Source organism: Hyperolius riggenbachi, chromosome 5 (genome assembly GCF_040937935.1).
Source record: "Hyperolius riggenbachi isolate aHypRig1 chromosome 5, aHypRig1.pri, whole genome shotgun sequence".
NCBI lineage: Eukaryota > Metazoa > Chordata > Amphibia > Anura > Hyperoliidae > Hyperolius > Hyperolius riggenbachi.
Window position 1 is genome coordinate 203,065,941 of NC_090650.1, and position 12,417 is coordinate 203,078,357.

The 12,417-nt window shown below is 44.3% G+C and overlaps 1 protein-coding gene across 2 annotated transcripts in view; it reads right to left on the reverse strand.

Moving 5' to 3' along the window:
- The window catches only part of NT5C3A (5'-nucleotidase, cytosolic IIIA), a 124,936-nt gene that overhangs the window by 84,454 nt on the left and 28,065 nt on the right, over nt 1-12,417 (reverse strand). The window contains exon 2 of one of the 2 annotated variants that reach the window (XM_068236582.1): nt 207-362. The exons of the other annotated variant lie outside the window; for it this stretch is intronic. Coding sequence (XP_068092683.1) covers nt 207-362 — 156 coding nt within the window. The remainder of the gene's footprint in view (nt 1-206; nt 363-12,417) is intronic. 2 annotated transcript variants of the gene reach the window in all.

Below are 12,417 nucleotides of genomic sequence, written 5' to 3' on the forward strand. Positions count from 1 at the left end.
AGAGCGCTGTCCGGCTTTGTGTAAGCTATAAAATCATGTAGAACAATTGGGACAAAAGCGCTGCATACAACTTTATAAAAAACAAATCAGCATCAGAATAAAAGTTCATCAGTAGACACAGTCCATCCAGATATCTTGGACACAGATACAGTTCTTATAAAACAATGGCTGCTAGGGTTCAAACCCCCCTTCAGGTCCCCACTCACCGGATGCAGCGGCCTATGTGGGCCTGTCACAGCATCTGAGGTATTGGCCACCTCACAGTCTATCGATCTGATGTGGCTCTCACGTGTGGAGGTAGAGTTTCCCCAGTTCCAATTTGCTCCAGTGCCAGTGATATCACCAAAGGAGAGACAAAAACGCTTACATAGCGTAAAAATATCTAGATTTATTTATAAAAATGTCATATATGACAATAAAATTCCATCTCCAAGTACAGAAAATCTTTTAGAAGTGTCAGATTTTAAACAGTGGTGTGCAAAAATGGCCCTATGCTGGGTATGACAGGCGGCTGCGCCGATGTCGTTAGCGCCCACCAGTATCTACTGCCTCCCCGCAAAAATGTCAGCCTTACTGCTCGTATACCCCGCCGGGATCGCTCAGAAAATCCGCGTGTATCGACGTTCCGCGTCCGATGACGTCACATGCTCAGCACGTCGCTCCGTAGCTCCGCCCAGCGCGTTTCGTTGCTAAGCAACTCATCAGGGTCTACGGAGCTAACGGCACGACGTTACTTATAGCTGCCTGTCAGTTCCAGCTGCGGCCAAGAAGTACAATCATTGGCGTCAATTCACCAGAGAGGATTTACTAAGAGAAAAAAGGTAGGTAGTTTATCTCATGAGGTATTTTAACACTCTGGAGTCAATTCACCAGTGTGAGAGGACAGAGAGAAAAGTGTTGGATAGCAGGGAATAATGGAGAGATATGCATGAGGAAAGTGTGAGAAAGCAGAGAGTTAGGTAATCGGTATTAATGATTTACATGGGATACTTTTCCTCTCTGTAAGCTTGAAAGTGAAGCATTGTGGGTAGGAGGCGGAGTTTTACCACCACGTGACCAGAGTATTCCCGCCTTTTACTGTCGGATCATATCATAAATCATATCACGAGTGAGTCTGAACTTCTTCACCACCTCTGTCTCAGTAAAATTATCAAGAACTGTTCTCTCACGAAAAATACGAGGGGCGATTAAACAGACCCTCCTCCTGCGCCTTCGTCTCCTCATAATAGAAGCAAGCTCTAAGGCCTAGTGCACACCAGAGCGGTTCGGCTGCGTTTTGCGATCCGCTTGCGGCTGCGGATACGCTTGGGTAATGTATTTCAATGGGCTGGTGCACACCAGAGCGGGAGGCGTTTTGCAGAAACGCATACTCCCGGACTGCTGGAGATTTTGGATTGCGGATGCGTTTCTGCCTCAATGTTAAGTATAGGAAAAACGCAAACCGCTCTGAAAAACGGCACTTCATAGCGGTTTTCCAGGCGGTTTTTGTTACAGTAGCTGTTCAGTAACAGCTTTACTGTAACAATACATGAAATCTACTACACCAAAAACGCTTCACAAAACTGCAAAATGCTAGCTGAAACGCTACAGAAAAAGAAGAAAAAGCGTTTCAAAATCTGCTAGCATTTTGCGGATCTGCTAGCGTTTTTTGGTGTGCACCAGGCCTAACAGAGTAAGCTCAAAAGGCTCCATCTTCCACAGCAGCAGCTGCTGTGTGAAAACCACGATATCTCCAGGTTCATTCAGGGGATAAAGAGATGAAAAAATAACGAATGGCCACACCCCCTTTCTTCCCTGGTGAATTGTGATTTGGAGAAAAACTAACTACTAACTATCACTTATTTATCTCATACTTATCTCACATTTATCTCTTGCATTTCTCTCTGTTGATATTTTCCCCTATACTTCTGGAGAATTGCTATTTGGAGATATCACAGGAGGTAAATTACCTCCCAAGAGATAAATAGGTTGGTAACCTCTGGTGAATTGACGCCATTGTATAATCCATAGAAAATTACTAGAATATATAAGGCATAGTTTTCATATCTACAGTTTGCTCCATAATCTTCACGCAAACATTAATTTTATTTGAACAATTTACACATGGGTGCTAATGCGCCACCCAGAGGCTAGCAATCAAACTGCACCAATAAATTTGTATTAAACAAACCCAAAATCAGTTTCCATACCCTCCCTCTCCCCTCATAAGATTCACAAACCCCTAAACCCATTAATAAACTACCATCAGATCACCCAAAGGGGCACATTGGCTACCCACATAAGCTTTAATCAGTACTAATAAAACAATTCAGGTCTATATCTATGTTTAACCCATTAGGCTGCAATGTACCCATGTTATATATTCATTTAGTCTCAAGTTTAGACACCTCACGAGTTTTATTACAACCTCTCCATCCCGGAACCAGTTTCTCTATGCCACACATCCTAGCATCAGCTGCACAAGAGCTATGCTGAAGAGAGAAGTGCCTAGGCACACTGTGCTGTTGGAAGCTTTTGTTAATTTTATATATATATATATGTTCTCCTAGGCGTTCATATAGAGCCCTAGTGGTCCTACCGATATATTGAAGTCCACACTTACACCACAGTAGATATACTACATGGGTGGACCGGCAAGTAATAAACTGCTTAATTTTAAAGGTCCTATTGTTAGAAAAGGAGCTAACTGACTGGACTTTGACAGTCAGTCCTTTGCATGCTCTACATGATCGACATGGGTAGAAGCTAGTGATGGGCGAACACCTGGATGTTCGGGTTCGGGAAAGTTCGCCGAACATGGCCGAGATGTTCGGCATGTTCGGGCCGAACCCCGAACTTTCCGAACATCCAGCTTTTGGGGGCCCTATGGGGTCGCAGGCATAAGGGGGGAGCATGCCCCGATCGCGGGGGGGGGGGTCAGAAATTCCCCCCACCCCCTCCGCTAGCGCTCCCCCCTCTGCCCGCTTCCCCATAACAAAGTTTCAAGAAGTACCTGCTGTGTCCGGTGGTAGTGTGGGTGGCTGGCAGTGGGCGGCACTATGCAGTGACTGAATGAGGAGGAGGAGTCCGGAGAGTGACGCGTTGAGGGAGGCCGGGCAGCGGGCGGTTCAGCAGTGAACCGCCCGCTGCCCGGCCTCCCTCAACGCGTCACTCTCCGGACTCCTCCTCCTCATTCAGTCACTGCATAGTGCCGCCCACTGCCAGCCACCCACACTACCACCGGACACAGCAGGTACTTCTTGAAACTTTGTTATGGGGAAGCGGGCAGAGGGGGGAGCGCTAGCGGAGGGGGTGGGGGGAATTTCCGACCCCCCCCCGCGATCGGGGCATGCTCCCCCCTTATGCCTGCGACCCCATAGGGGGGCCGTATTCGGCCGAACAGGGCCCTGTTCGGCCGAACAGGGGCCCTGTTCGGCCCTGTTCGGCGGCCATTAGAAGTTCGGGGCGAACCCGAACTTAAAAGGCCGAACACCATCAGGTGTTCGGCCGAACGCGAACATCACCCGAACAGGGTGATGTTCTGCAGAACCCGAACAGTGGCGAACACTGTTCGCCCAACACTAGTAGAAGCCTGGATTTTGCCATGGACTAGATGTGGGAGGATTAACACAACTTGGGGCCAAATAGTTCTTTAAATTACGAGCCCTGGAATATATAAACCGGTGTCTATCTGGCAAATGTTTCCCCAGAACAGGGTCTTGCCAGTGCTGTAGCACCTCCTAAAATCTTATTAGCACCGGCACCCTGCCCATCCTGGCACCTATAGCTGGCTACCTATACTGGGAGCGGCTATCCCTGGCTATCTATACTGGGGGCACCTATACCAGGCTACCTATACTGGTGGCACATCTGGCCACTAATCCTAGGGAAGGGGCTTATACTTATGGGACATCTGGCTACCTATACTGGGAGCAGGGGGCGGCTACATCTGGCTATATATTGCTGGTGATGTGCACTGTCTATGAATTACACAGCTGCTAAGTTCATTTGGCTCTGCCCATGACCCGCAATTATCATGCCCGCTTTCCAGTGCATGGACACACCCTTTTTTTTTTTGCTGCAGTGCGTATCGGCAGCTACCCTACCACTGGATCTAGTGCCGGCATAGCACCCTCGATAAAACAAAAATCCTGGAGCCGCCCCTGTTCTTGCTAGCGCCCAGTGGATCCAGAAGAGCAACTAACGCCTGTCAGCTTACCATCAGAAAGAGGCCTAAAAGCTTTGCTTTCTTATGGATAATAAGGGACTATTCATTTTACTTTAACAATGTTCAGTGAGGGACCACTAAACTACCAGCGAGAGCTGTATTATTATCATTATGAATTGGATTTGTAGAATGCCAACATATTACAGAGGCCGAACACTAGACTACAAGGAAAAGCTATAGGGGAGGGTTGGACCACTAGGCTCCCAAATAATTTTTCAGCATTTTGTTATTGAAACTTTTCAGCATTTTGTTATTGCAGCTCTTGTTGGCTAGTGGCTTAAAGAGAATCTGTACTCTAAGGGCTTGATTCACAAAGCGGTGCTAACTGTTAGCACGCCCGTGAAAACCCCCTTAGCACGTCTAAACAAGCTTATCGCGCACAAAACTTTACTCGCGCAGAACTTTATGCACGTAAAACTTTACACTCGCACTGCACAGAGCGCAGGGCACTCCGCGTGAAGTGCCCATTAAAGCCTATGGGACTTTGCGCGTGTAAACTTAGCGCGTTATCTGATTGAGAAATCCGGTGCTAACCTACTTAGCACCCTGGTTAGCACGTCTAAAGACTTTAGACGTGCTAAGTAGGTTAGCACTGCTTTGTGAATCAAGCCCTAAAAGTCTTACAATAAAAAGCATACCATTCTATTCATTATGTTCTCCTGGGCCCCTCTGTGCTGTTTCTGCTTCTCCCTGCTGCAATCCTGGCTTGTAATTGCCATTTTTATCCAGTGTTTACAAACAAAAGATATAGCAAGTGATACGTTGAGAGTTCTTACAAGTGTGAGTCATACAGAGTGTGCAGGGGGCCTTGAGAGGGTGTGTATAACTTCTAGTCAATCACAAGCAGCACAGCACATTCCAGCCTGACTGTCTCAGCCCAACAGAGGAGAGAAGATTAGATCATATAACAGAGATAATACAGCCACTGTGCAAATAGGAAAGGCTGCAGTTAGAGCACATTAGAACAGCTATAGGAACTTATAGGATAGAAGAAATAAGGATGAAAATTTTGTTACAGAGTCTCTTTAAAGGCATTTTATTGGCAAGATGTGAAAATATCACCAAGGAGAAAACTCAGGAGAAAAAGACCTTAATTCATCAAGACTTATCGACTCAATTACCGACAGCTCAGTAAAATACCGAACTCGATAAGTTGATTTCAGGATTCATCAAAGCTATCTACAGCTGTTAGCGAGCATTCGGTAATCATTCGGTAATGATGCGATAAAAAGGAAGAAAGTGCAAATCATGAAAATGAAAGTGGGCGTGGTTTAGCGTTAAATATAGAATTAGTTATCTCCTTCACTGCTCTGTCATTATTCCTGTCAGATCATTGCTGACAGAGAAGATGGAGCCATTTGAAGTGGTTATGTATCAGCTGAGAGTGATTCAAAGGCGCAGAAGGTCAAGAAATAGGTCTAGAACCATATCAATTTGCAAGAGAATGGATTTATTTGCTATAACAGGACATCTGCATTTCTCTTGAATCATCTTGAAAGAGAACACAGGCAGTGCCAAGGTTAACTAAATTGCTAGCTGCACAACATTTTTTCAGAAATGACTCCTATCAAATTGTGGGATTGTCGCAAGCCACTTCCAGAATCCCGGTCCAGGTGTTAAGCCCTATTCGTAATGTTGCTACGTGGTGTTCAAAGGACTGCCTTTTTACCCACAATTACACGGGAATCTTACAGCCTTGTGTTAAATTACCGCTGTAAAATGGAAATATCGACACGCTACCGAATGGTTACTGCATTGTTATCGATTTCACACTGAATGTGGAAAAACCTTGATGAATACAACTAGAAAATCGATAAACTTTGAATTCGGTAATTTAACGAACTGGAAAAAGTTAATGCAAAGACAATGATGAATCGAGGCCAAAGTTAATTGCATATGGTCCAAAAAGATCTTTTTTTTTTATATTCGGTGCCTTCCTGTCCTCAAAGTTTCCCTCTATAAAATGGGAAATAAAAATGTTTTGAACTAATCCCACCCCATTTGAGGTCTGAGCATAGCAGGGAAAATTTCAAATCTGCCAGGATTTTTTGTTTCAATAGATTGACAAAAAAAAAATGCAAGAGCATAGCTTTAGGCTACTTGCACACGAAGACGTTGCGTTAGGTGCCACGTTAAGGTCGGATAACGTGCACCTAATGCAACGCATGGTGGTGCGGAGAGGACGGTAGAGTGAGCTGCGTTAGGCGGCTCTATCCGTATAAGGTCTCCCAGAGTGGCGCTGATTGGCCGGCGGGACCACGTGATGCGGAGCGAGACACTCCGCATCACGTGGTCCCGCCGGCCAATCAGCGGCCGCCAGTGCAGTGAATATTAAGTAGCCATGTGCGCGGCTACTGTAGCAGCATCTCCCCGCCTCCTCTCTCCCCCCACTGTGCATGTGCAAACAGTCTAACGCGGCTATAGCCGCTCTAACGCCGTAGCATGCTGCACTTTCGGCAGAACGTGCAGCATTACATGTAACGCAACGTGGGCTGTGTGAACAGCCCACTTGTGTTACATTGCTGTGCGTTGGGGGAGCGTTACAGGCGCACTAACGCGCGCCTGTAACGTCTTAGTGTGTAAGCAGCCTAAGGGTAAACTGAAAAGATACACAGCATACAGCCTTAGCATCGAAGAACACATATACTTTCCAACCTTTCCCACGAGCAAAAAACACAGCTATACAGTACAGTAGTGGCTGGATGGTGTACTGGTTAAGGGCTTTGCCTCTGACACAGGAGACCTGGGTTCAAATCTCGGCTCTTCCTGTTCAGTAAGCCAGTAATTCAGTAAGGAGCTCTTTGGGCGAGACTCCCTAACACTGCTACTGCCTACTGAGTGCGCTCTAGTGGCTGCTTCGCAAGCGCTTTGAGTCCGACAGGAGAAAAGCGCTATACAATCTAAAGGTATTATTAAAAAAAAAGGTATTATTACATAGGACAAATATCAGATGAGGGTGGATGATTACTCCAATAATTGAATGACATTATAAATATCCATACTCATAACATAATATCAGAGCAGTGGTGGACAAAGCCAACAGTGGGCCCCTGTGCAGAATAAATAAAGGGGCCCCATGTGAGTGGCCATAATCATATCAGATTATAGTTGGATCCAAATAATATCAATGACATAAAAGTACATGAATCTAGGTTACATTCAGTAGGCACTGTGTTAATGTAGCACACATTTCATACTTGTGTATCACTGGGCCAAAAGCAAATATCACTGTTCCTCCTGGGTTTCAGAGAGAAATACACAGAGAAGAGCCTACGGAATAACTGTTGTGCAGGTGCATGGGTCCTAGAGGGCATGGGGCCCCTGTGCAGCTGCACGGCTTGCACGGGCCTATGTCCACAGAGACAGCATACAGCAAGCTCAAGAAGATGGAGTAATCCATCCCTCCAGGATCCCTCTGTTTTGGCCAGGAGGAAAGTCTGCCAGGATTTTCATTGCTCTGTATCCACATTGGGGATATTTATATCACAAAGAACAATAACGATGGGAGAATCTTCATAACAGAAACACATTACAAAAAAATGTATAAGTGGCTGAATAGCGTACTGGTTAAAGGAATACTATCGATACCCAAGTGTTCTAAAATGACAATGTACAAATAATGTCTAAGTAGCTGTGTAAACATTTTCCTACTTTTCATGGTAAATATCAGAGGCAAAAGCTGTAATTTATTGAGGGTAGGATTTAGCTATATTGGGACAAATCCATTGCAGAAGGAGTGTCTGCTTCAATGCACAGCCAGAGTTGCATATCAGACTACAGAAAGCAAATATCAAACATATCAAACTCTGAAAGCAAAAACAGTATGAAAAGCTGTGACAATTAGTTACATTTCCTCTGCTCTCTTCAGACACTTCAGTCAGAAACAGAGCTCCCAACAGCTGCAGCTCCTGTGTCCTGTCTCTCTCTGTCACACACAGAACTACACATAGAGTTAACTGATCAAGTGTGAGGGGAATTTCCCTTCTCCTCATGGCTCAGTCAGCCGTCAGTTTTGGCATCAGTAAACTTTGAATGTATTTTGCTAACAGTAAACAAAGAAGTTGCTACTAAAATGTATACACCAGTACTTAGCAGCACTTCCCAAACAATTCCTGTGTCAATTGAAAAAAATATGTGAATCGATAGTATTCCTTTAAGGGCACTGCCTTTGACATGGAAGACCAGGGTTCGAATCCTGGCTAGGGTCAGCACCTATTCAGTAATGAGTTCAAGCCAAGACTCCCTAACACTGCAGGGTGTCCTGTTGAGTGTGTCCCAGTGGCTGCAGCTCTTGAGCGCTTTGAGTCAGACAGGAGAAAAGCGCTATATAAATGTTCGGATTATTATTATTATTATACTGGAAAAAGGTTAGGACTTCTGCCAAGTATGTACATACGCGCTACAGACATCCCCATTGCACATATAAAGATCCAGAATACCAGATCTGTAAATGACAGAAGCTGCTCTACCTTTCACTGCGTGATGTTCCCCCTCCACAGCAACAGACACACCACTCTGCAATGTTGTCTGTAGAGAGCTCGGCCTGAATTAAAAGATCGAGTCTTAATTCCCTTGGGGTAACAACAGTTGCACATGTGGAACATAATGTAAGTCCCCCAATTGGCACACAGACAGCAATAACAAAATAAATATGTTTTGTATCATTCCTTGTCATGTGAGCTAAAAAATAAATAAATTGTAAGCTAACCTCAACCTTGTGCTCAGATCTTCATACTCTACTCTGCCCAATAATAGTCTTTAACCACTTAAGGACTGCAGTCTTAAAACCCCTTACAGCTAATGGGTACCGTTTTAAAAATAAAAAAGTCAGATACTCACCTAAAGAGAGGTAAGGCTTGGTCCTAATGAGCCTTCCATCTCCTCTCCCGATGCCCGGTCCCGCGCAGGATCCCCCGTAGCAGTATTCCAACAAGTTCGGTCAAATACTGCCACTTCCGCCGCCGAAGGGAGGTTTCCGAGTCTTCGGGAGCACTCGGGCTCTCGAAGACGGGCCGCTCCATAGTACACATGCGCGAGCGCCCTCTATGACGCTCGCGTGCGTGGTATGGAGCGGCCCGTCTTCGGGAGCCTGAGCCTTCCGAAGACTTCCGAAGTCCCCGCGGTGGCGGATTTGAACAGAGGATCCACCGGGCACCCGGAGAGGAGAGGGAAGGCTCATTAGGACCAAGCCTTCACTCTCCTTAGGTGAGTATCTGACTTTTTTATTTTTAAAACGGTACCCATTAGCTTTAAGGACAAGACACTTTTTTTTCCATTCAGACCACTGCAGCTTTAACGGTTTATTGCTCGGTCATACAATCTACTATCTAAATGAATTTTACCTCCTTTTCTTGTCACTAATACAGCTTTTTTTTAGTGCCATTTGATTGCTTCTGTGATTTTTAGTTTTTATTATATTCATCAAAAAAAAGACATGAATTTTATTTTAAAAAAAAAGTTTTTTTTTAACTTTCTGTGCTGACATTTTTCAAATAAAGTAAAATTTCTACATACATTTTTGTCTACATTTATTGTGGTGCATGTCTGATGAATAAATAGACACTTATTGGATTTTTTTTTGTTTGGGTAAAAGTTTATAGCGTTTACAAACTATGGTGCAAAAAGTGAATTTCCCCAGTTTGAAGCATCTCTGACTTTTCTGACCCCCTGTCATGTTTCATGAGGTGCTAGAAATCCAGGATAGTATAAATACCCCCCAAATTACCCCATTTTGGAAAGAAGACATCCCAAAGTATTCACTAAGAGGCATGGTGAGTTCATAGAAGATTTTATGTTTTGCCACAAGTTAGCGGAAAATGACACTTTGTGACAAAAAAAAAAAGAAATCTGCCACGGACTCACCATGCCCCTCTCTGAATACTTTGGGGTGTCTACTTTCCAAAATGGGGTCATTTGTGGGGTGTGTTTACTGGCATTTTGGGGGGTGCTAAATTGTAAGCACCCCTGTAAAGCCTAAAGGTGCTCATAGGACTTTGGGCCCCTAAGTGCACCTAGGCTGCAAAAAAGTGTCACACGTGGTATCGCCGTACTCGGGAGAAATACTATAATGTGTTTTGGGGTGTATTTTTACACATACCCATGCTGGGTGGGAGAAATATCTCTGTAAATGACAATTTGTTAATTTTTTTTACACACAATTGTCCATTTACAGAGATCTTTCTCCCACTCAGCATGGGTATGTGTAAAAATACACCCCAAAACACATTATACTACTTCTCCTGAGTACGGCGATACCACATGTGTGACACTTTTTTGCAGCCTAGGTGCGCTAAGGGGCCCAACGTCCTATGAGTACCTTTAGGATTTCACAGGTCATTTTGAGGCATTTGGTTTCTAGACTACTCCTCACGGTTTAGGGCCCCTAAAATGCCAGGGCAGTATAGGAACCGACAAATGACCACATTTTAGAAAGAAGACACCCCAAGGTATTCCGTTAGAAGTATGGTGAGTTCATAGAAGATTTTATTTTTTGTCACAAGTTAGCGGAAAATGACACTTTGTGAAAAAAAACTATTAAAATCAATTTCCGCTAACTTGTGACAAAAAATAAAATCTTCTATGAACTCGCCATACTACTATCGGAATACCTTGGGGTGTCTTCTTTCTAAAATGGAGTCATTTGTGGGGTTCCTATACTGCCCTGGCATTTTAGGGGCCCTAAACCGTGAGGAGTAGTCTTGAAATGAAATTTCTCAAAATGACCTGTGAAATCCTAAAGGTACTCATTGGACTTTGGGCCCCTTAGTGCACCTAGGCTGCAAAAAAGTGTCACACGTGGTATCGTCGTACTCGGGAGAAATACTATAATGTGTTTTGGGGTGTATTTTTACACATGCCCATGCTGGGTGGGAGAAATAGCTCTGTAAATGAGAATTTTATGATTTTTTTTTTTGATTTTTTTTTTTTACACACAATTTTCCATTTACAGAGATATTTCTCCCACCCAGCATGGGTATGTGTAAAAATACACCCCAAAACACATTATACTACTTCTCCTGAGTACAGTGATACCAAATGTGTGACACTTTTTTGCAGCCTAGGTGCGCTTAGGGGCTCAAAGTCCTATGAGTACCTTTAGGATTTCACAGGTCATTTTGAGGTATTTGGTTTCCAGACTACTCCTCACGGTTTAGGGCCCCTAAAATGCCAGGACAGTATAGGAACCCCACAAGTGACCCCATTTTAGAAAGACAACACCCCAATGTATTCTGTTAGCAGTAGGTGAGTTCATAGAAGATTTTATTTATTGTCACAAGTTAGCGGAAATTGATTTCTATAGTTTTTTTTTTTTCACAAAGTGTCATTTTCCACTAACTTGTGACAAAAAAGACCACACTTACCTTCGGTAAGGTCTTTTCCAGTAGTCCAGGGGACAGCACCCCTCCTCTGAGACTTGTCTCCCCTCCCAATTCTGGACAGGAAGCTATTAAACAAACAAATTTGCATAATGGACAGCAGTACATGTATAAATACAAGCCACTTACAATGATCCTCAGTAATAACAAAGATGACCCGGACTCACCATACGATGCTTGCAAAATTTCTTCTTAATAGTTTCCCACATAGGGTGGGAAGTAGGGGTGCTGTCCCCTGGACTACTGGAAAAGACCTTACCGAAGGTAAGTGTGGTCTTTCCCAGAGCGTCCCTGGGACAGCACCCCTCCTCTGAGACGATAAACAAGATTCTCATTAGGGTGGGACTACTGCCTGTAGAACTTTTCTACCAAAGGCTAGATCACCACTTGATAATAAATTTAGTCTGTAATGTTTTACAAATGTGTTCTGGCTGGACCAGGTAGCCGCTCTACAAATCTGCTCGATGGAAGCTCCAGCCCTCTCTGCCCATGAGGTTGCGACACTTCTTGTAGAATGAGCTTTGACAGATGTTGGAAGGACCCTACCCTGTGATTGATATGCCATTAGAATAGCCTGTCTTATCCATCTAGCAATAGTTGGCTTTGATGCACGGAGCCCCCTATTCTTTCCAGCAAACAGGATGAACAAAGCATCTGTCTTCCTCCATGATTTAGACCTCTCCAAGTATTGAAGTAGACACCTTCTGACATCCAGACAATGAAGCTGTTTCTCTTTTTCATTAGACTGTTTCTCACAAAATGAAGGAAGAAATATCTCCTGAGTTCTGTGAAAAGTTGAAACTACTTTTGGAAGGAAGGCAATATCTGGCCTCA